At 42.1% G+C, this 25469-nt stretch overlaps 1 protein-coding gene across 1 annotated transcript in view; it reads right to left on the reverse strand.

The window, feature by feature from the left end:
- Positions 1-25469, reverse strand: part of prrc1 (proline-rich coiled-coil 1) — a 46204-nt gene that overhangs the window by 15665 nt on the left and 5070 nt on the right. Inside the window, exon 4 of the mRNA XM_014143911.3 lies at positions 11133-11281. Coding sequence (XP_013999386.3) covers positions 11133-11281 — 149 coding nt within the window. The remainder of the gene's footprint in view (positions 1-11132; positions 11282-25469) is intronic.

Here is a 25469-nt window from a genome sequence, read left to right on the forward strand (position 1 = left end):
ACACCAGGGTTGGTTTCGGGACAAAACAAAGTTGAGGGAACCCTGAACAGTTCCAATTTTTGAACCAACAGCTTGTGAGCGTTTGTGCCTGCATGCCCGACTACCTGCCAGCGCGCAATGTGCATGTAATCCTAAACAAGACTGGATGGCAGGGTTTCCGTTAGCCGGTAAAAGCCGGGCATTTGGCCGATAGAAAAAAGCAGATAAATTTGGCAGTGGCCAATTATCCGGGATAATGCTTTTTAGCCTATTCGTTGATGTAAATACCAGTCGATGTAAATACATTTGACTGGTCATGCTTATCGGTCTACAGGTTAATTTGCAAAATTGTGTGGAATTAAATTGGCGTGTGTGTACAATACAGTGCATTCTTGAAGTATTCAGACCCTTTCACTTTATACACATTTTGTTATGTTATAGCTTTATTCTAAAAGGGATTACATTTTTTTTTTTTTAAATACTCAACCTATGCACACAATACCCCATACGGACAAAGCGAAAAAAGGTTTAGCATTTTTTGCTAATTTATTCAAAATAAAAAATAGAAATACCTTACTTACATAGGTATTCAGACCCTGTGCTATGAGACTCGAACTTGAGCTCAGGTGCATCCTGTTTCCATCGATGTTTCCACTTGTGGTAAATTCAATAGATAGGACGTGATTTGGAAAGGCACACACACCTGTCTATATAAAAAAAGGTCCAACAGTTGACAGTTCCGGTCAGAGCAAAAACCAACCCATGAGGTCAAAGGTATTGTCGGTAGAGCTTCGAGACATGATTGTGTCGAGGCACAGATCTGGGGAAGGGTACCAAAAAATGTGGCACAGTTGAACACAGTTGCCTCAATCATTCTTAAATGGAAAAAGTTTGGAACCACCAAGACTCTTCCTAGAGCTGGCCGCCCGGCCAAACTGAGCAATCAGGGGAGAAGGGCCTTGGTCAGGGAGGTGACCAACAACTCGTCACTGACAGAGCTCCGGAGTTCCTCTGTGGAGATGGGAGAACCTTCCAGAATGACAACCATCTCTGCAGCACTCCACAAATCAGGCCTTTATGGTAGAGTGGCCAGACGGAAGCCACTCCTCAGTAAGGAACATGACAGCCTGCTTGGAGTTTGCCAAAAGGCACCTAAAGGACTCTCAGAACATGAGAAACAAGATTCTCTGGTCTGATGAAACCAAGACTGAACTTTTTGGCCTGAATGCCAAGCTTCACCAGGCACCGCTCATCACCTGGCCAATACCATACCTACAGTGAAGTATGGTGGTGGCAGCATCATGCTGTGGGGATGTTTTTCAGCAGCAGGGATTGGGAGATCAGTCAGGATCAAAAACTTGCTCCAGAGTGCTCAGGACCTCAGACAGGGGTGAAGGTTCACCTTGCAACAGGACAACGACCCTAAGCACACAGCCAAGACAACGCAGGAGTGGCTTCGGGACAAGTCTCAATGTCCTTGAGTGGCCCAGCCAGAGCCCAGACTTCAACCCGATCGAACATCTCTGGAGAGACTTGAAAATAGCTGTGCAGAGCTTGAGAGGATCTGCAGAGAAGAATGGGAGAAACTCCCCAAACACTGGTATGCCAAGCTTGTAGCATCATACCCAAGAAGACGCAAGGATGTAGTCACTGCCAAAGGTGCTTCAACAAAGTACTGACTAAAGGATCTGAATACTTACGTAAAATGTTTATTTCAGTGTTAATTTTTAAAATAAATTTGCAAAAATGTCTAAAAACCTGTTTTTACTTTGTCATTATGGGGTATTGTGTGTAGACTGATGAGGGAATAAAAACTATTTAATCCAATTTAGAATAAGGCTGTAACGTAACAAAATGTGGAAAAAGTGAAGGGGTCTGAATACTTTGAATGCACTGTATGAGGCTCGTCTTACCTTGCTTCAAAGTATCCTATTAAACCTCCTCTCTAAATTTCTAATAGATATTTTCATCTCTGTCACATGAAACAGCTCGCATGTGTAGTGCCCTTTCAACAAGTGTTTTTCCGCTAATTGCATTACGGAACGAACATTCGCACGTAGCCTACTGCCTCATAATGTGAGGATAAAGTAATCAAGATTAAGCTAAACATTCTGATCTGTTGCATCAGGACTCATTGCTTTAAAAAAAGCAATATGGAGCCTAGGCCTACTGGTTGGATGACTTTGGGATCCATCTTCCCACAACTGTCCCAGAGGCTGTTTGGAATAGGCTATTTATATATTGACAAGCTGACCAATAGAATAGGGAAACCTTTCTACTATGGGGGATAGTAGATTGACATAGGCTAGTGATTTTGCTGTTCGTTACTCATCTTGTTGGCTGAGGAAAAGTAAACGTGGACAGTTATTCTAACATGTTCAAAGTGCACATCAGAATTCGGTTTGAAGGACTGATCATAATCTTGATGTGATTGGCCTGACTGAAACATGGCTTAAGCCTGATGAATTTACTGTGTTAAATGAGGCCTCACCCCCTGGTTACACTAGTGACCATACCCCCCGCGCATCCCGCAAAGGCGGAGGTGTTGCTAACATTTACGATAGCAAATTTCAATTTACAAAAAAAAAAACAATGACGTTTTCGTCTTTTGAGCTTCTAGTCATGAAATCTATGCAGCCTACTCACTCACTTTTTATTGCTACTGTTTACAGGCCTCCTGGGCCATATGCAGTGTTCCTCACTGAGTTCCCTGAATTCCTATCGGATCTTGTAGTCATAGCAGATAATAATCTAATTTTTGGTGACTTTAAGATTCACATGGAAAAGTCCACAGACCCACTCCAAAAGGCTTTCGGAGCCATCATCGACTCAGTGGGTTTTGTCCAACATGTCTCTGGACCTACTCACTGCCACAGTCATACTCTGGACCTAGTTTTGTCCCATGGAATAAATGTTGTGGATCTAAATGTTTTTCCTCATAATCCTGGATTATCGGACCACCATTTTATTACGTTTGCAATTGCAACAAATAATCTGCTCAGACCCCAACCAAGGAGCATTAAAAGTCGTGCTATAAATTCTCAGACAACCCAAAGATTCCTTGATGCCCTTCCAGACTCGTCAGAGGACAAAAATCAGTTAACCACCTAACCGAGGAACTCAATTTAACCTTGCGCAATACCCTAGATGCAGTTGCACCCCTAAAAATTAAAAACATCTGTCATAAGAAACTAGCTCCCTGGTATACAGAAAATACACGAGCTCTGAAGCAAGCTTCCAGAAAATTGTAACGGAAATGGCGCCACACCAAACTGGAAGTCTTCCGACTAGCTTGGAAAGACAGTACCGTGCAGTATCGAAGAGCCCTCACTGCTGCTCGATCATCCTATTTTTCCAACTTAATTGAGGAAAATAAGAACAATCCTAAATTTATTTTTGATACTATCGCAAAGCTAACTAAAAAGCAGCCTTCGCAAATGGAGGATGGCTTTCACTTCAGCAGTAATACATTTATGAACTTCTTTGAGGAAAAGATCATGATCATTAGAAAGCAAATTACGGACTCCTCTTAAAATCTGGGTATTCCTCCAAAGCTCCATTGTCCCGAGTCTACACAACTCTGCCAGGACCTAGGATCAAGGGAGATACTAAAGTGTTTTAGTACTATATGTCTTGACACAATGATGAAAATAATCATGGCCTCCAAACCCTCAAGCTGCATACTGGACCCTATTCCAACTAAACTACTGAAAGAGCTGCTTCCTGTGCTTGGCCCTCCTATGTTGAACATAATAAACGGCTCTCTATCCACCGGATATGTACCAAGCTCACTAAAAGTGGCAGTAATAAAGCCTCTTGAAAAAAACGAATCTTGACCCAGAAATTATAAAAAACTATCGGCCTATATCGAATCTTCCATTCCTCTCAATTTTTTTTGAAAAAGCTGTTGCACAGCAACTCACTGCCTTCCTGAAGACAAACAATGTATACGAAACGCTTCAGTCTGGTTTTAGACCCCATCATAGCACTGAGACTGCACTTGTGAAGGTGGTAAATTTAATGACGTCAGACCGAGGCCCTGCATCTGTCCTCGTGCTCCTAGATCTTAGTGCCGCTTTTGATACCATCGATCACCACATTCTTTTGGAGAGATTGGAAACTCAAATTGGTCTACATGGACAAGTTCTGGCCTGGTTTAGATCTTATCTGTCGGAAAGATATCAGTTTGTCTCTGTGAATGGTTTGTCCTCTGACAAATCAATTGTAAATTTCGGTGTTCCTCAAGGTTCCGTTTTAGGACCACTATTGTTTTCACTATATATTTTACCTCTTGGGGATGTCAATCGAAAACATAATGTTAAATTTCACTGCTATGCGGACGACACACAGCTGTACATTTCAATGAAACATGGTGAAGCCCCAAAATTGCCCTCGCTAGAAGCCTGTGTTTCAGACATAAAGAAGTGGATGGCTGCAAACTTTCTACTTTTAAACTCGGACAAAACAGAGATGCTTGTTCTAGGTCCCAAGAAACAAAGAGATCTTCTGTTGAATCTGACAATTAATCTGGATGGTTGTACAGTCGTCTCAAATAAAACTGAAGGACCTCGGCGTTACTCTGGACCCTGAGCTCTCTTTTGAAGAACGTATCAAGACTATTTCAAGGACAGCTTTTTTCCATCTACGTAACATTGCAAAAATCAGAAACTTTCTGTCCAAAAATGACGCAGAAAAATTAATCCATGCTTTTGTTACTTCTAGGCTGGACTACTGCAATGCTCTACTTTCCGGCTACCCGGATAAAGCACTAAACAAACTTCAGTTAGTGCTAAATACGGCTGCTAGAATCCTGACTAGAACCAAAAAATTTGATCAAATTACTCCAGTGCTAGCCTCCCTACACTGGCTTCCTGTTAACCTGTTGGGTCTAGGGGGCAGCATTTGCACGTCTGGATAAAAAAAATGTACCCGATTTAATCTGGTTACTAATCCTACCCAGTAACTAGAATATGCATATACTTATTATATATGGATAGAAAACACTCTAAAGTTTCCAAAACTGTTTGAATGGTGTCTGTGAGTATAACAGAACTCATTTGGCAGGCAAAACCCTGAGACATTTTCTGACAGGAAGTGGATACCTGATGTGTTGTATTGACTTTAAACCTATCCCATTGAAAAACACAGGGGTTTAGGAATATTTTGGCACTTCCTATTGCTTCCACTAGATGTCACCAGCCTTTACAAAGTGTTTTGAGTCTTCTGGAGGGAGATCTGACCGAACAAGAGCCATGGAACGATGATGTCCCATTAGACACCTGGCGTGCGAGTTCATGTTGGGTACCCTCGTTCCAATACGTTATAAAAGAGTATGCATTCGTCCACCTTGAATATTATTCATGTTCTGGTTAAAAAAGGCCCTAATGATTTATGCTATACAACGTTTGACATGTTTGAACGAACGGAAATATATTTTTTCCCCTCGTTCATGACGAGAAGTCCGGCTGGCTTACATCATGTGCTAACGAGACGGAGATTTTTGGACATAAATGATGAGCTTTTTTGAACAAAACTACATTCGTTATGGACCTGTGATACCTGGAAGTGACATCTGATGAAGAGAATCAAAGGTAATGGATTATTTACATAGTATTTTCGATTTTAGATCTCCCCAACATGACGTCTAGTCTGTATCGCAACGCGTATTTTTCTGGGCGCAGTGCTCAGATTATTGCAAAGTGTGATTTCCCAGTAAGGTTATTTTTAAATCTGGCAAGTTGATTGAGTTCAAGAGATGTAAATCTATAATTCTTTAAATGACAATATAATATTTTACCAATGTTTTCTAATTTTAATTATTTAATTTGTTACGCTGACTTGACTGCCGGTTATTGGAGGGAAACGATTTCCTCAACATCAATGCCATAGTAAAACGCTGTTTTTGGATATAAATATGAACTTGATAGAACTAAAAATGCATGCATTGTCTAACATAATGTCCTAGGAGTGTCATCTGATGGAGATTGTAAAAGGTTAGTGCATCATTTTAGCTGGTTTTATGGTTTTGGTGACCCTGTCTTTGACTTGACAAAACATTACACACAACTCTTGTAAATGTACTGTCCTAACATACTCTAAATTTATGCTTTCGCCGTAAAACCTTTTTGAAATCGTAAAACGTGGTTAGATTAAGATGTTTATCTTTCAAATGGTGTAAAATAGTTGTATTTTTGAAAAATTTGAATTTTGACATTTATTTGGATTCAAATTTGCCGCTCTTGAAATGCACCTGCTGTTGATGGAGTGCACCACGGGTGGCACGCTAGCGTCCCACCTAGCCCCAAGAGGTTAAGGCAAGGGCTGATTTCAAGGTTTTACTGCTAACCTACAAAGCATTACATGGGCTTGCTCCTACCCATCGTTCCGATTTGGTCCTGCCGTACATACCTACACGTACGCTACGGTCACAAGACGCAGGCCTCCTAATTGTCCCTAGAATTTCTAAGCAAACGGCTGGAGGTAGGGCTTTCTCCTAGAGCTCCATTTTTATGGAATGGTCTGCCTACCAATGTGAAAGACGCAGACTCAGTCTCAACCTTTAAGTCTTTACTGAAGAATTCTCTCTTCAGTAGGTCCTATGATTAAGTATAGTGTGAAGGTGAACGGAAAGGCTGGAGCAACGAACCGCCCTTGCTGTCTCTGCCTTGCCGGTTCCCCTCTTTCCACTGGGATTCTCTGCCTCTAACCCTATTACAGGGGCTGAGTCACTGGCTTACTGGTGTTCTTCCATGCCGTCCATGGGAGGGGTGCGTCACTTGAGTGGGTTGAGTCACTGACGTGGTCTTCCTGTCTGGGTTGGTGCCCCCCCTTGGGTTGTGCCATGGCGGAGATCGTTGTGGGCTATACTCGGCCTTGTCTTAGGACGGTAAGTTGGTGGTTGGAGACATCCCTCTAGTGGTGTGGGGGCTGTGCTTTGGCAAAGTGGGTGGGGTTATATCCTCCCTGTTTGGCCCTGTCCGGGGGTATCATCGGATGGGGCCACAGTGTCTTCTGATCCCTCCTGTCTCAGCCTCCAGTATTTATGCTGCAGTAGTTTGTGTGTCGGGGGGCTAGGGTCAGTCTGTTACATCTGGAGTATTTCTCGTCTTATCCGGTGTCCTGTGTGAATTTAAATATGCTCTCTCTAATTCTCTCTTTCTCTCGGAGGACCTGAGCCCTAGGACCATGTCTCAGGACTACCTGGTATGATGACTCCTTGCTGTCCCCAGTCCACCTGGCCGTGCTGCTGCTCCAGTTTCAACTGTTCTGCCTGCGGCTATGGAACCCTGACCTGTTCACCGGACGTGCTTGTTGCACCCTCGACAACTACTATGATTATTATTATTTGACCATGCTGGTCATTTATGAACATTTTAACATCTTGACCATGTTCTGTTATAATATCCACCCTGCACAGCCAGAAGAGGACTGGCCACCCCTCATAGCCTGGTTCCTCTCTAGGTTTCTTCCTAGGTTTTTGGCCTTTCTAGGGAGTTTTTCCTAGGGAGTTTCTCCTAGCCACCGTGCTTCTTTCACATGCATTGCTTGCTGTTTGGGGTTTTAGGCTGGGTTTCTGTAGAGCACTTTGAGATATCAGCTGATGTACGAAGGGCTATATAAATACATTTGATTTGATTGCAAATAGTTGCACCCTCAACTTGCATGGTCTATTAATATAATTACCATAATCTAAATGTGATCTGTCATTCTGAGCACCGTGGGTGAACACCATAATCAGGTTACACACCCAATGCATATGGGTCCGGCAGATTTCTCAAAATGTCTGGTAAATTAAAAAGTTTCCGGTCAAATGTACGGTGCAACATTTTCCTAACAGAAACCTTGCTGGATAGATACCATCAGGCCTTATTCCCAGTAGAGACGGGATAGATACCATCAGGCCTTATTCCCAGTAGAGACGGGATAGATACCATCAGGCCTTATTCCCAGTAGAGACGGGATAGATACCATCAGGCCTTATTCCCAGTAGAGACGGGATAGATACCATCAGGCCTTATTCCCAGTAGAGACGGGATAGATACCATCAGGCCTTATTCCCAGTAGAGACGGGATAGATACCATCAGGCCTTATTCCCAGTAGAGACGGGATAGTTACCATCAGGCCTTATTCCCAGTAGAGACGGGATGGTTACCATCAGGCCTTATTCCCAGTAGAGACGGGATGGGTACCATCAGGCCTTATTCCCAGTAGAGACGGGATGGGTACCATCAGGCCTTATTCCCAGTAGAGACGGGATGGTTACCATCAGGCCTTATTCCCAGTAGAGACTGGATAGATACCATCAGGCCTTACTCCCAGTACAGACTGGATGGATACCATTCGGCCTTATTCCCAGTAGAGACTGGATAGATACCAGTAGAGACTGGATGGATACCATTAGGCCTTATTCCCAGTAGAGACTGGATAGATACCATTAGGCCTTATTCCCAGTAGAGACTGGATAGATACCAGTAGAGACTGGATGGATACCATTAGGCCTTATTCCCAGTAGAGTCTGGATAGATACCATTCAACCTTATTCCCAGTAGAGACTGGATGGATACCATTCGGCCTTACTCCCAGTACAGACTGGATGGATACCATTAGGCCTTATTCCCAGTACAGACTGGATAGATACCATTAGGCCTTATTCCCAGTAGAGACTGGATAGATACCATTTGGCCTTATTCCCAGTAGAGACTGGATAGATACCATTTGGCCTTATTCCCAGTAGAGACTGGAAAGATACCATTTGGCCTTATTATCAGACAAGCTGTGCTCCTGATCGCGACTGTCTCCCTAACTGTCTGAGGCATACCACAGTCCTCCTTGCCAGCCAGCCAGATGAATAGGAGGAAGAAGACCTGAAATGGCACCCAATTCCCTTTATAAGGCACTTAATTTGTCCAGGGCCCATAGAGAATAAGGAGCCCTTTGGGCTGCAGCCCTGGATATTACCAGACGTACTGGTCATCTAACGCAACACTGATAGCATTAGCAGACAATTTATGGGTGTAGTCCAGGAAAGTGTTTCCCCAATACAGGCTGTTGCGTATTGAGCGACTGGAGATTCGGTTCTGGCAGTACATTGACTGAAGGTTTATCATACAAAATGGGTCTGTGACGTGTTTGTGCCAAAATGGATGCGTTTACACAGGCAGCTCCACTTCTGATCTTTTGCCCAATTACTGTCAAAATAGCAGATCTGATTAGGCAAAATAATTGGGCTGCCTGTGTAAAAGCAGCCTAAATTACATTTGGACCGTGAGTGTTTTATAAAGTAGACTTATTAAGAGATTTAGTTAAATGTCAAGGGGCCGGTTTCCCCGGACACAGATTATACCTAGTACGCGGCTCAATTCAAATTCAACAAAGCATGATTTTTGTTGTGTAGGCGTCATCAGTGTCTGGGAAACAGGCTGGGAAAGTTCACTTGTTTTTTCTCTTTTGTGACGGAAGAAAGAGACAAGGAACTGTTTAATATGCAGGAAAGGTGTTTACGAAACTCAGTGCAAAGACATGAAATTGATCTGAATGCCTGATAGCATACATCAGGTTGAAATGCGCTATTGTGCTTTAGAAGAGCAAAGAACTCATATGTATCAAGTCAAATCATATTTGTCACATGCGCCAAATACAACAGGTGTAGACTTTACCGTGAAATGCTTACTTACGAGCTCTTTCCCAACAATTCAGAGTTAAAAAGTAAGAAAAATGTGCCAAAAACAAACAAGGAAATAGTAACACAATTAAATAACAATAACAAGACTTTATACAAGGAGTACTTGTACCGAGTCAATGTGCAGGTGTACGAGGTAGTTGAGGTAATATGTACATGTAGGTAGGGGTAAAAGTGTCTAGACAGTCAGGATTGATAATAAACAGAGTGGCAGCAGCGTATGTGAAGAGTGAAAGTGTGTTTATGTGTGAGTGGCCTCAATACGAGTCTGTGTTGGAGTGTCAGTGTAGTATGTGTAGGTAGAGGCCAGTGAGTGTGCATAGAGCCAGTGCAAGAGAGTCAGTGCAAATAGTCAGGGTAGCCATTTGATTAACTGTTCCAGCAGTCGCTTTGGTAATGTATTACTGTTATGTGATTGCTGTACCAGGCACAGTATGTAAAATATGTAAAGTGTGATATGTAAAATATATGTAGCAACAAAAAAAAAGCTGTAAAAAATACATAATATATTTGTGTGGAGAATGGGTAAAACATTTTTTTTTTAAATATTTCATCAGTATTATGGCTTGGGGGTAGAAGCTGTTCAGGAGTCTTTTGGTCCCATACTTTGCACTCTGGTGTTTGCCGTGCAGTAGTAGAGAGAACAGTCAATGACCTGGCTGACTTTCTTGACAGTTTTTCTGGCCTTCCTCTGACACCGCCTGTCTTTGCACTATTGACTTATGTTGCGTTTTGACGAAGGACACAAAAGACAGACTAACGGCAAAAGCAAGTCAGCACGACTGTATGTGTTGCTACAGTGATTTCAGCAAACAGTGCAAATCACATCAGGAAGAAAACAACGCTGCGGCAGATGGCAAAAGTTGAAATATTTTAACTCTGGCGGCAAGTCCTGTCTACCGTGGCTTCTGACAGCATTCACCGCCAGCCTTAATGGCATTTACCATTGCGCTCTCATTGAAACCAATGACATCCGGTTTACCGCCTGCCATCTTCCTCGTACATTTACATTTAAATCATTTAGCAGACGCTCTTATCCAGAGCGACTTACAGTAGTGAATGCATACATTTCATACATTTATTTCCCGTACTGGTCCCCCATGGGAATCGAACCCACAACCCTGGCGTTGCAAACCCCATGCTCTACCAACTGAGCCACACGGGACCAGCATTAGTCCTGTTTTTAGTTTAGTAAGCGTTTCCTGCTTTTAAAAAGGCAGCCCTGCTGTGTTGCCTGGGTTGTGTTCATTAGCCATCAAACCGAAGAAAACGGACTGAAACAGGGAAGGACTACCTGGGCTTGTGAAATAGAAAAGCCTATTTCCGTTGTACAACATTTTAAAACTTTCTCCTAATGAACACGACACTGATGTCCACTACTGTGTGTGTGTGTGTGTGTGTTCACATTACTTTGAGAGTGTCAGGTGCATAAAAACATCCACTGCACTACCGAAATTACTGAAAAAGACGTACCTTGAAGAAACCCCAAATGCCGCCGCCCGCATTGGCATCTACGGCGAGGCGGGGGTCCTCGTTTTCGACCTCAGGGAAGGTTATGGGGGAGCCGGCGTCTAGACCCCCTGACATCATTGGCTGTTGCACCATTGGGTTGGATACTACCCCTGGAAGAGAGACATCATGAATACCGTTACCACTCATCATAACCCACTGTATACCAGGGTTGTGTTCATTAGGCACCAAAAGGAAATGTTTTCGCAACAGAAAACATGTTTCAAAATGACGTTGAGGCGGCTTATGGTAGAGAAATTAACATTCAAATCTCTGGCAACAGCTCTGGTGGAGATTCCTGCAGTCAGCATGCCATCCCTCAACTTGATACATCTGTGGCATTGTTTTATGTAACAAAACTGCAAATTTTTGGTCCCCAGCACAAGATGCAAATGTGTAATGATCATGTTTAAATCAACTACTTGATATGCCGTCAGGTGGATGGATTATCTTTGCAAGGGAGAAATGTGACTCGTTTGAGGAAACTAGGCGTATGTCGCACGTCACTACTTCACAGGAGAGGCATTTGAATGTAAACATACCTTTATCAAAAACTTTCATGTGTCTTAATTACAAACTTGTACTCCATCTGTAAATACAAATGGTTAAATTACGAGTCTAGTTGGTTTAGCCACGGAAAAAGACAGGAACCTTCCTGCTAGCCATGATTGGCTGAGATAATGGATGGGCTGGACATGCCAGGAGATGAGTTTGGATTGGTCTGCCATTTAGCACAGTGTTGTCAACTAATTTTCAGGGGAAGTTGTTAGAGACAGGTTGATTTGTTGCTAAAAGTTGCTAAATGACATTGTGTGATAACGTAAAACTGCGTCATGATTTGCAATTTGCTGGCCTGCTGCTGCCTGTGCACGAGCTGAGCGCCTGCTGCTGACGTCACTCACAATGCACTTTTGCAGCGTGTGACAGAGAAGTGACAGAGAAAATCGTTTGTGTCATTTTGAGGGAAAATGCGTGCATTATAGCTTTGAGTCACTTTTCAAAAGTTGCTAAAAAGTTCCAAATATATTTTTTAAAGTGGCTAAATTTGTTGCTAGGTGCTGATTGAAAAGAAAGTTGCCAGGGTAGTCTGAAAAGTTGCTAAATCTAACAACAAAATTGCTAGGTTGGCATCACTGATGTAGCATGCTTCTGTTTATAACGTGAGCTGCTCAGTATGGTGATAGTCCTTTATTTTATTTCACCTTTATTTAACCAGGTAGGCAAGTTGAGAACAAGTTCTCATTTACAATTGCGACCTGGCCAAGATAAAGCAAAGCAGTTCGACACATACAACAACACAGAGTTACACATGGAATAAACAAACATACAGTCAATAATACAGTAGAAAAATAAGTCTATATACAATGTGAGCAAATGAGGTGAGATAAGGGAGGTAAAGGCAAAAAAGGCCATTGTGGCAAAGTAAATACAATATAGCAAGTAAAACACTGGAATGGTAGATTTGTAGTGGAAGAAAGTGCAAAGTAGAAATAATGGGGTGCAAAGGAGCAAAATGCAATAAATAAATAAATACTGTAGGGGAAGAGGTAGTTGTTTGGGCTAAATTATAGATGGGCTATGTACAGGTGCAGTGATCTGTGAGCTGCTCTGACAGCTGGTGCTTAAAGCTAGTGAGGGAGATAAGTGTTTCCAGTTTCAGAGATTTTTGTAGTTCGTTCCAGTCATTGGCAGCGGAGAACTAGATGGAGAGACAGCCAAAGGAGGAATTGGCTTTGGGGGTGACCAGAGAGATATAACTGCTGGAGAGCGTGCTACAGCTGGGTGCTGCTATGGTGACCAGTGAGCTGAGATGAGGGGGGAACTTTACCTACCAGGGTCTTGTAGAGGACCTGGAGCCAGTGGGTTTGGCGACGAGTATGAAGCGAGGGCCATCCAACGAGAGCGTACAGGTCGCAGTGGTGGGTAGTATATGGGGCTTTGGTGACAAAACGGACGGCACTGCGATAGACTGCATCGAGTTTATTGAGTAGGGTATTGGAGGCTATTTTGTAAATGACATCGCCGAAGTCGAGGATCGGTAGGATGGTCAGTTTTACGAGGGTATGTTTGGCAGCATGAGTGATGGATGCTTTGTTGCGAAATAGGAAGCCAATTCTAGATTTAACTTTAGATTGGAGATGTTTGATGCGAGTCTGGAAGGAGAGCTTGCAGTCTAACCAGACACCTAGGTATTTGTAGTTGTCCACATATTCTAAGTAAGAACCGTCCAGAGTAGGGATGCTGGACGGGCGGGCAGGTGCGGGCAGCGATCGGTTTAAGAGCACGCATTTAGTTTTACTTGCATTTAAGAGCAGTTGGAGGCCACAGAAGGAGAGTTGTATGGCATTGAAGCTCGTCTGGAGGGTTGTTAACACAGTGTCCAAAGAAGGGCCAGAGGTATACAGAATGGTGTCGTCTGCGTAGAGGTGGATCAGAGATTCACCAGCAGCAAGAGCGACATCATTGATGTATACAGAGAAAAGAGTTGGCCCAAGAATTGAACCCTGTGGCACCCCCATAGAGACTACCAGTGGCCCGGACAACAGGCCCTCCGATTTGACACATTGAACTCCATCAGAGAAGTAGTTGGTGAACCAGGCGAGGCAATCATTTGAGAAACCAAGGCTATTGAGTCTGCCGATGAGGATGTGGTGATTGACAGAGTCGAAAGCTTTGGCCAGGTCGATGAAAACGGCAGCACAGTATTGTTTCTTATCGATGGCGGTTACGATATCGTTTAGGACCTTGAGCGTGGCTGAGGTGCACCCATGACCAGCTCTGAAAGCAGATTGCATAGCGGAGAAGGTGCGGTGGGATTCGAAATGGTCGGTAATTTGTTTGTTGACTTGGCGTTCGAAGACCTTAGAAAGGCAGGGTAGGATAGATGTATGTCTGTAGCAGTTTGGGTCAAGAGTGACCCCTCCTTTGAAGAGGGGGATGACAGCAGCTGCTTTCCAATCTTTTGGAATCTCAGACGACACAAAAGAGAGTTTGAACAGGCTAGTAATAGGGGTTGCAACAATTTCAGCAGATAATTTTTGAAAGAAAGGGTCCAGATTGTCTAGCCCGGCTGATTTGTGGGGGTCCAGATTTTGCAGCTCTTTCAGAACATCAGATGACTAGATTTGGGAGAAGGAGAAATGAAGAAGGCTTGGGCAAGTAGCTGTGGGGGGTGCAGTGCTATTGACCGCGGTAGGGGTAGCCAGGTGGAAAGCATGGCCAGCCGTAGAAAAATGCTTGTTGAAATTCTCAATTATAGTGGATTTATCGGAGGTGACAGAGTTTCCTATCCTCAGTGCAGTGGGCAGCTGTGCCGTTTTTGAAATGGATAACGTTAGCCATCCAGAACTACAAAGGTTTTGCTACTTTTCTCAACAACATTGATACCGTGAATTTATCAGGTGCTATAGACAGATGTGTTGGAAAACGTGAAATACTACTTTCTGCACAAGCCAGACATTGTGAACCGGAGTGACTTGACCAGTGGAGGCTCCTCAGAGGACCATCCTCAATGACATTCCATAAAAATAGTGAAACTATACTAAATATATTCATATGTCACCAAATAATGGATAGAAATACACTGTTTTGCAATACTGTAGCACCATAGAGTAGCCGGAGGACAGCTAGCTTCCGTCCGCCTCTGGCTACATTGACTTCAATACAAAACCTAGGAGGCTCGTAGGCCTCAACCCCTTCCATAGACATACACTACCATTCAAAAGTTTGGGGTCACTTAGAAATTCTGAAAGAAAAGCAAAGTTTTGTCCATTAAAATAACATCAAATTGATCAGAAATACAGTGTAGACACTGTTAATGTTGTAAATGACTATTGTAGCTGGAAACGGCAGATATTTTATGGAATATCGACATAGGTGTAGAGGTCCATTACCAGCAACCATCACTCCTGTGTTCCAATGGCACGTTGTATTAGCTAATTCAAATTCATCATTAGAAAACCCTTTTGCAATTATGTTAGCACAGCTGAAAACTGTTGTGCAAATTAAAGAAGCAATAAAACTGGCCTTCTTTAGACTAGTTGAGTATCTGGAGCAACTGTGGGTTCAATTACAGGCTCAAAATGGCCAGAAACAAAGACCTTTCTTCTGAAACTCATCAGTCTATTCTTGTTCTGAGAGATGAAGGCTATTCCATGCGAGAAATTGCCAAGAAACTGAAGATCTCGTACTATGCTGTGTACTACTCCCTTCACAGAACAGCGCAAACTGGCGCTAACCACAATGGAAAGAGGAGTGGGAGGCCCCGGTGCACAACTGAGCAAAAGGACAAGTACAAGTACATTAGAGTATCTAGTTTGAGAAACAGACACCTCACAAGTCCTCAACTGGCAGCTTCATTAAATACTACCCGCAAAACACCAGTCTCAAAGTCAACAGTGAAGAGGCAATTCCGGGATGCTGGCCTTCTAGGCAGAGTTGCAACAAAAAAAGCCATATCCAAGCCTGCCCAATAAAAAGAAAAGATTAAGATGGGGAAAATAACACAGACACTGGACAGAGGAAGATTGGAAAAAAGCGTTATGGACAGACGAATCTAAGTTTGAGGTGTTCAGATCACAAAGAAGAACATTTGTGAGACGCAGAAAAAAATGAAGATGCTGGAGGAGTGCTTGACGCCAAGTATGGTCATGGTCAAGCATGGTCAAGCATGGTGGAGGCAATGTGATGGTCTGGGGGTGCTTTGGTGGTGGTAAAGTGGGAGATTTATACAGGGTAAAAGGGATCTTGAAGAAGGCCATCAGTCAATTTTGCTACGCAATGCCATCCCCTGTGGACGACGCTTAATTGGAGCCAATTTCCTCCTACAAAAGGACAATTGCCCAAAGCACAGCTCCAAACATTGCAAGAACTATTTAGGGAAGAAGCAGTCAGCTGGTATTCTGTCTATAATGGAGTGGCCAGCACAGTCACCGGATCTCAACCTTACTGTGCTGTTGTGGGAGCAGCTTGACCATATTGTACATAAGAATTGCCCATCAAGCCAATCCAACTTGTGGGAGGTGCTTCAGAAAGCATGGGGTGAAATCTCTTCAGATTACCTCAACAAATTGACAACTAAAATGCCAAAGGTCTGCAAGGCTGTAATTGCTGCAAATGGAGGATTCTTTGACGAAAGCAAAGATTGAAGGACAATTATTTCAAATAAAAATCATTATTTATAACCTTGTCAACGTCTTGACTATATTTCCCATTCATTTTGCCACTCATTTCATGTATGAAAACAAGGACATTTCTAAGTGACCCCAAACTTAACGGTAGTGTACATGGTAATTATGACCACTTCCGGAGAACATCCTCGAAACAATCAAAGCTTTCGCAGTATGAACTGACATATTGCTCATCCAATCACAGGATTAGGATCAGAGAATGAACCTAGTGTGTTGCATTGGGATTGTGCCACAGAGCATTATGGAGGTTATATGTGTTGAGAAGCTTGGTGACATTGTTGGATAGAGATTAAGAGTGATTATGTTTACATTTAACTAGGCAAGTCAGTTATGAACAAATTCTTATTTACAATGAAGGCCTACACCGGGCAAACCTGGACGATGCCGGGCCAAATTGTGCGCCGCCCTATGGGACTCCCAAACACGGCCGGTTGTGATACAGCCTGGAATCGAACCAGGGTGTCTGTAGTGACGCCTCTAGCACTGAGATGCAATGCCATAGACCACTGTCCCACTCGGGAGCCCGAAGAGTGATAGTTGAGCATTTTTTGGATATTCAATTCTAATTCGTTTTTTTCTAATTACAGGAGACTGAGGTATATACAATTATTTTATTGGTTTTAGAACTTAAATTGTATTAACTGGACAAAAAAAATATTTACATTTGCCTTACTAACTTCAGTAGCAAGTAGCAGTAGCTAGCTAGCAGAATGAGCGTACAGTTCCCTGCCTGAATGACTAACGCTACTGAAAATGTTGTGGACTTTTTGTTGAAGAACCCCTTTCATTCTCTGGGGTACACAGAAAAGGTGCAAATTAAAACCGAGAGTCAACCTCTGACTGAGATCAGTTTCATGAAGGATGAAAAGGAGAGGGCGTTCAGTACCAATTGGTATCAAAAGTATAGCTGGTTAAAAGGGAGCCTTTCATCAAGCCTCCTGTATTGCCTTCTTTTTGAAAAGTCTGAGCATTGGGCAAGGTGGGGGGTACTGTGACTTGAAGAACATTGAGTGTTCAGCTAAACGGAATCACAAAAGTGGGGAGCATATAAATGCCTACATCATATTTAAGATTCTGGGAAACAGCCACATCGATCATGTAATGGACGAAGCTCTGCGTATTCAAACTGAGCAACACAACGAGAAAGTAAAAACAAACAGGGATGTACTCAAGTGGCTTAACGACACCACTGCATTTTTGGGCATGCAAGAATTAGCTTTGAGGAAACGTCGAGAGGGAAAGGTACGCTAACAAAGGCAACTACAGGGAGCTTGCAGAGGTAATAGTGCTATTAATCTTAAATAAATGAAAAGGCCATCGACCAGTATGCCAAGTAGACTATGAGTAGAATGGACTAGAGGTCGACCGATTAATTAGGACCGATTTCAAATTTTCATACCAATCGGTAATCGGTATTTTTGGCCACCGATTTGCCGATTAATTTAAAAAAGTTATATATATATATATATATTTTTTTTACACCTTTATTTAGCTAGGCAAGTTAGATTAAGAACACATTCTTATTTTCAATGATGGCCTAGGAACGGGGGTTAACTGCCTTGTTCAGGGGGGATTCGTTTTTGCAACCTTCGGTTACTAGTCCAACGCTCTAACCACCTGCCTTACATTGCACTCCACGCGGAGCCTGCATGGCAGGTTGACTACCTGTTACGCGAGGGCAGCAAGAAGCCAAGGTAAGTTGCTAGCTAGCATTAAACTTATTTTATAAAAAACTATCAATCTTAACATAATCACTAGTTAACTACACATGGTTGATGATATTACTAGTTTATCTAACGTGTCCTGCGTTGCATATAATCGATGCGGTGCCTGTTAATTTCTCATTGAATCACAGCTTACTTCGACAAACGGGTGTTGATTTAACAAGCGCATTTGCGAAAAAAGCACTGTCGTTGCACCAATGTACCTAACCATAAACATCAATGCCTTTCTTTAAAATCAATACACAAGTATATATAGTGCTCAAAAAAATAAAGGGAACACTTAAACAACACATCCTAGATCTGAATGAAAGAAATTTAGTTAATATTGCCTGCTAACATGAAATTGTGTCACATCTCTAGCGTTCATTGCACGCAGAGTCAGGGTATATGCAACAGTTTGGGCCGCCTGGCTCGTTGCGAACTAATTTGCCAGAATTTTACGTAATTATGACATAACATTGAAGGTTGTGCAATGTAACAGGAATATTTAGACTTAGGGATGCCACCCGTTAGATGAAATACGGAACGGTTCCGTATTTCACTGAAAGGAAAAACTTTTTTTTTTTTTTTGATGATAGTTTCCGGATTCGACCATATTAATGAACTAAGGCTCGTATTTCTGTGTGTTTATTATATTATAAATAAGTCTATGATTTGATAGAGCAGTCTGACTGAGCGGTGGTAGGCACCAGCAGGCTTGTAAGCATTCATTCAAACAGCACTGTCGTGCGTTTTGCCAGCAGCCCTTCGCTGTGCTTCAAGCATTGCGCTGTTTATGACTTCAACCCGGGTGGGTATAATTTGTGGAACGTTCTAACAGGAATCTATTCCAAAAACTTCGTAAATAACAAGGTTGCCAAAAAACAACGCATACAAAGTTGTATAGCGGCAGAATAAGATACCGGGTAGGGAGTGGTCTATTTCATTGCGTTTTTCACTCATCGCGTTTATTCCGAAAAATGTCTGTCCTCACTCTGGTTGCCTATGGACAAACATTAAGAATAAGCTACGTGGTGAGTTGATGCCTACTCGGCAGCTAGTTAGCTAGGTTTGTATGCGTTGCTACTTTGTATGCGTTGTTGGTTGGCAACTTTTTACTTTACGTTTTTTGGAACAGATTCCTGTTGGAACGTTCCACAAATTATACCCACCCCTTCAAGCCTATCAACTCCCAAGATGAGGCTGGAGTAACCGATGTGAAATGGCTAGCTAGTTAGCCGGGTGCGCGCTAATAGCGTTTCAAACGTCACTCGCTCTGAGACTTGGAGTAGTTGTTCCCCTTCCTCTACATGGGTAACACTGCTTCGAGGGTGGCTGTTGTCGATGTGTTCCTGGTTCGAGCCCAGGTAGGAGCGAGGAGAGGGACGGAAGCTATACTGTTACACTGGCAATACTGAAGTGCCTATCAGAACATCCAATAGTCAAAGGTATATGAAATACAAATCGTATAGATTGAAATAGTCCTATAATTCCTATAATAACTACAACCTAAAACTTCTTACCTGGGAATATTGAAGACTCATGTTAAAAAGAACCACCAGCTTTCATATGTTCCCATGTTCTGAGCAAGGCACTTAAACGTTAGCTTTCTTACATGGCACATAATGCACTTTTACTTTCTTCTCCAACACTGTGTTTTGCATTATTTAAACCAAATGGAACATGTTTCATTATTCATTTGAGGCTAAATTGATTTTATTGATGTATTATATTAAGTTAAAATAAGTGTTCATTCAGTATTGTTGTAATTGTCATTATTACAAATTTAAAAGAAACAGAAAAAAGAAAGATGTTAAATTTTAAAAATATAAATATTTTTTTTTTTTTTTTAAAAGAATAAAAAATAAAACAAATCGTCCGATTAATCGGTATTGGTTTTTTGGGGTCCTCCAATAATCGGTATCGGCGTTGAAAAATCAAATCGGTCGACCTCTAGAATGGACTTCTTTAATTGGGGCTAGGGGGCAGTATTGAGACATTTTGAAAAAAAGATGTACCCATATTTAACTGCCTCCTACACCAACTCAGAAGCTAGGATATGCATATTATTAACACATTCGGATAGAAAACACTCTGAATTTTCTAAAACAGTTTGAATGGTGTCTGTAAGTATAACAAAACTCATATTGCAGGCAAAAACCTGTGAAAAATAGATTTTAAAAAAAATGTGAATTTTGTGACTGTACTATTTAGTGTCATTGTTTTATAGATACCATAGTGAGAAAGGATTCATTTCGCAACACCTACGGCTTCCACTAGATGTCAACGATCTTTATAAAGTTGTTTGAAGCGTCTATGATAAACAGAGAGCAAATTAGAATGCAAGGAAGTTGACATGTCGTCACTTCATTTTTTTGCACCTGCGCATAAATCTGAGAAGCGTGAGTTTGTCATAATTGTTTATCTAGACATAGGATAGGTTGTGTGAAAATATTACTGATGTTTAACGTTAAAAATGGACCAAAAGATTAATGCTAAACAAGGTTTGACATGTTTGAACGAACGTAAATAGATTATTTACTAGGTTTTTTTAGCTTTTCGGCGTGATTTTACACCCCCCCCACCACGTTTTGTGGGAGCATAATGAACGCTAACTACTTGGTGTTATTTGGACATAAATTATGAACTTTGTCAAAAGAAACCACATTTGTTCCGGACCTGGGATTCCTGGCAGTGCCTTCTGATGGAGATAATCAAAGGTAAGGGGATATTTACAATGTTATTATCGATATTAGATGATGCTAACTGTATAGCATAGCTTATTGTTCTTAGCATAGCACCCCGTTTATTGCAAAATGTGATTTCCCAGTAAAGTTATTTTGAGATCTGGCCATTCAGTAGCAATTACGAGATGATAATATATTATTCTTTGAATGACAATATTATAATTTACCAATGTTTTCGAATAGTAATTTTGTTATGTTCACCGGAAGCATTTCAGAGAAGAAAAAAAATCTGAATTTCACGCTACTGTAAAATGCTGTTTTTGGATATAAATATGAACTTGATGGAACAAAAAATGCATGTATTGTATAACATAATGTCCTAGGAGTGTCATCTGATGGAGATTGACAAAGGTTAGTGCATAATTCTAGCTGGTTTCTGCTTTTGGTGACGCCTGACCTTGAATTGAAAATGGATGTTTGTACTTTTGTGGCTATGTACTGTCCTAACATAATCTAACTTTATGCTTTTGCCGTAAAGCCTCTTTGAAAATCGAACAATGTGGTTAGATTAAGGAGATGTTTATCTTTTAAATTGTGTAAAATAGTTGATTGTTTGAGAAATTGAAATTATTAGATTTTTGATGTTTTGAATTTCCAGCCTTGTTAGCAATCCCGACTCGGGGTTCATTGCTAACCTGTAGCCCCAACAGGTTAAGCGCACCTGAATATAAGCCGCACCCACTGAATTTAAAAAAAAAGTATTATTTTGAACATAAATAAGCCGCACGTCTATTAGCCGCAGGTGCCTACCGGTACATTGATACAAATGAACTTTACACAGGCTTCAACGATACACGGCTTGTAACAAAAAAATAAATTAGCAGTAAACAGTAGCCTACCAAGAAAGTCATTGGTCACTATCTTCCTCCTCCTGTGCACTGAAACCACTGAAGTCCTCTCCTTCGGTGTCGGAGTTGAATAGCCTCAGAATTGCTTCATCCGATATTGGATCGTTTTCATTGTCGCTCTCGTCACTTTCATCCAGAGGCAAATCCCCCGCTGAGCCCTCTTCAACACGCAGCAGTCCAGCCTTTCGAAACCCGTTGACGATAGTGGATTTTTTGACAATGCTCCACGCTGTCAGGACCCACTGGCAGACTTGACCATAAGTTGCTCTTCGCATGCGGCCCGTTTCAGTGAAGGATTTCTCCCCACTTGTCATCCAAGCCTCCCACTGAACACAGAGCGCCACCTTAAATGCACGATTTACACTGATGTCGAGTGGCTGCAAATACTTTGTTGTGCCCCAGGAATCACAGCTGGAATTGAGTTTGTCCTATTGATGGCTTCTTTCACCGAATCTGTTATGTGGGCCCTCATGCTGTCCAAAACGTGCAATGCCTTGTTCCTGTGAAAGAATCCTCCCGGTCGCTTGCCGTAACACTCCGTATGCCATTCACGCATTAGGCTTTCCGTCATCCATCCTTTCTTGTTGACTTTCACAACAATTCCTCTTGGGAATTTTTCTTTTGGCATCGTCGTGCGTTTAAAAAAATAAAAAATAAAATCACCATCGGTGGAAGCTTTTCTCCCGATGCCGTGCAGCTCAGAACACAGGTGAAGTGCGTTTTTTCATGCCCAGTTGTTTTCAGCTTGACGGATGATTCTCCTTTCCTGTTGACAGTCCGAGTGAGAGGCAGGTCAAACGTCAGAGGAACCTCATCCATATTTATGATGTCGTGCAGGTCAATGGAATACTCCGCTATCTTTGCATCAGTGAATTTGCGGAAGTTTGAAACTTTTTCCTTGTAGTCGGAGGGAGCTGCTGACACAGACTCGTCTGTACCCTGATGGACAGGCCTTTACGTCTCATAAATCTGAGACACCACGATGGTCCACCTCTAAAATCCTCAAACTTCATTGCGGTGGCGATTGTTTTGGCTTTCAGTCGGATCTGCACAGTTGAAACACCTCGGCCGTCTGCTCTCTGTGTGTTGACCCAGTCTTTGAGCTCATTTTCTAGTTTGGGCCATCTGCTTTTCTTCCCTCTGAAAGCTTTAGTTGTCTTTTTGCACTGAGTCAATTCCTCACGCTGCTGTTTCCAACGTCTTATCATCGACTCATTAAGACCAAGCTCCGGTGCAGCAGCTCCATTTCCTTTTCCAACAGCCAGATCAATCGCCTTCAACTTGAAAGCTGCATCATATGCATTTCTCCGTGTCTTTGCCATGATGAGGGTGACAAAATGACTACCGTAATCAGAATGATGGGAAGTTTGAGAGCGCTTGATTTAATCTAAACAGTAAACAAAAAAGTTGTTTGACCTTAACCCGTTCGGCAATTTCATTGGTCTAATGAAAGCTTCATGCCGGCAAAAAACTGAGCACGTCACAGAATGTTTTTTTGGAGAAAAGAAATTTGAAAGCGGGAAAAATCCATATATTAGCCGCGTCATTGTTTAAGCCGCGAGGTTCAAAGCCTGGGAAAAAAGTTGCGGCTTATAGTCCGGAAATTACGGTAATTGATATTCATTTAAAATTTTGTTTTCAACAGTGTTTCCCCCATGCTCCACCCATGGCCCTCTGAAGAACTGAACAGCCCTGGTTCTCTGCTGTCTGTTATTCCCCATAATCCCTTTCATCCACCAGCACATTGAATATTTCCTCTACAAGCACTGCGAGTACCCCTATATATTTTATTTAATTACTATGTAGAGTCAATCACATACACAATGTGATTTCACTCCTTGCTTAGACTAACTCATTCTTAGCTCTTTAGTCTAACTGTGTGTTAAAGTTTTGCTTTAACAGTCAAATCCTGTCCTGTCCTTAGTGGAGGAGTTGGGCTCTTTTCCAACACAATCCATGATGAGCCTTTTTCCTGTAGTGAAGCCTCAACCCTGTCCTGCACTGAAGTCAATCCTCTGAACACCTCTATTCATGCCTCATACAATCACTGCTGCCCTTCCCAACGCTGTAAGTAGCCCTCTTGTTCCCACTCCCCATAATATTTTATTATAAATGTCTTTAAAGTTTTAGGTTAAAATCATAGCTCTTTGATGATTTTTCAAATACGCTTTGTCGTTCGTTCTGCGACTATACCATGGGTCTTCCATCCTCAATTTTTCAAGTCACCAGCCTCCACTGGACTTGACAACGCTGGCCAAACGAGATGTAGCTACAAACAAAACAGAGTTAAATGGTTGCAGTCTGCCGTGAAGCGTTCATCCATGTATACGGATAAGAGTCTAGCTACATTTTCAGATATTATACATTTCTAACTTCGTCAGAAAGTTGTTTTCATTGCAAGTTAAAGCGTACTGTTAGCTAGCTAGTGAACGTTAGCTTGCTGGCTCGCTGTGTAGTAATATTATTCAAATCGCAGAACTATTTGCATTCTTAGTTATAGCCTAATGTTAACTAGCTAACATTGAACCTGGTTGGTTATCTTTAGCTACCTGCAGATTCATACTACAGCTATGACATCATTTGTAATGGTTGGTAGTAGTAGTACGACTTGGGATTATGCCGGTTCATTATTTAGTTAGCTACATGTCTAAACGAAACACTTCGCCAAATGATTAAATGACCCATCCACTTAGCCTGATGTGGCTGGGGGTTGGTTATAGCATTTCCTTCACATGACCCATCAATTCAGACAAGTGTGTCAGGTAAGCGTCGTCTAATAATTATAAAATATTTTTATCTGGGCACTTTCTGTTTTTGATATTGCTACTATGCAAGTAACCATTTCACTGTACTGTTTACACCTTCTGTATCCTGTGTATGTGACAAATCAACTTTTTATTTATATATAGTGTGTGTTTACCAGAGACAGTAATGTGGAGAACAACATGACCTGCACCAAAGTCAGATTAGGATATAGGCCAAGGACTAGACAAAGTGTATTTTTACATGGAGTTTTTCCTTATAGTAGGCTACTTTCACCACTTTTAGTCTTTGGTTGTTTACTAAACTAATCACTGTTTAGCAAATATCCTCACATGTGAAGCCTTAGAGGTGGGTGGGACTAAGGCTTAAGATATCATAACCACCATCGATAAGAGACATTACTGTGCAGCTGTATTCATCGACCTGGCCAAGGCTTTGTCAATCACCACATTCTTATCAGCAGACTAAACAGCCTTGGTTTCTCAAATGACTGCCTCGCCTGGTTCACCAACTACTTCTCTGATAGAGTTCAGTGTGTCAAATCAGATGGCCTGTTGTCTGGACCTCTGGTAGTCTATGGGGGTATTCAGGGTTCAATTCTCGGGCCAACTCTCTACTCTGTATACATCAATGATGTTGCTCTTGCTGCTGGTGATTCTCTGCTCCACCTCTAAGCAGACGACACCATTCTGTATACTTCAGGCCCTTCTTTGGACACTGTGTTAACTAACCTCCAAACGAGCTTCAATGCCATACAACTCTCCTTCCGTTGCCTCCAACTGCTCTTAAATGCAAGTAAAACTAAATGCATGCTCTTTAACAGATCGCTGCCTGCACCTGCCGGCCCGTCCAGCATCACTACTCTGGACGGTTCTGACTTAGAATACGTGGACAACTACAAATACCTAGGTGTCTGGTTAGACTGTAAACTCTCCTTCCAGACTCACATTAAGCATCTCCAATCCAAAATGAAATCTAGAATCGACTTCCTATTTCGCAACAAAGCATCCTTCACTCATGCTGCCAAACATACCCTCGTAAAACTGACCAT

The sequence above is a fragment of the Salmo salar genome, chromosome 01 (assembly GCF_965601325.2).
Source record: "Salmo salar chromosome 01, fSalSal1, whole genome shotgun sequence".
NCBI lineage: Eukaryota > Metazoa > Chordata > Actinopteri > Salmoniformes > Salmonidae > Salmo > Salmo salar.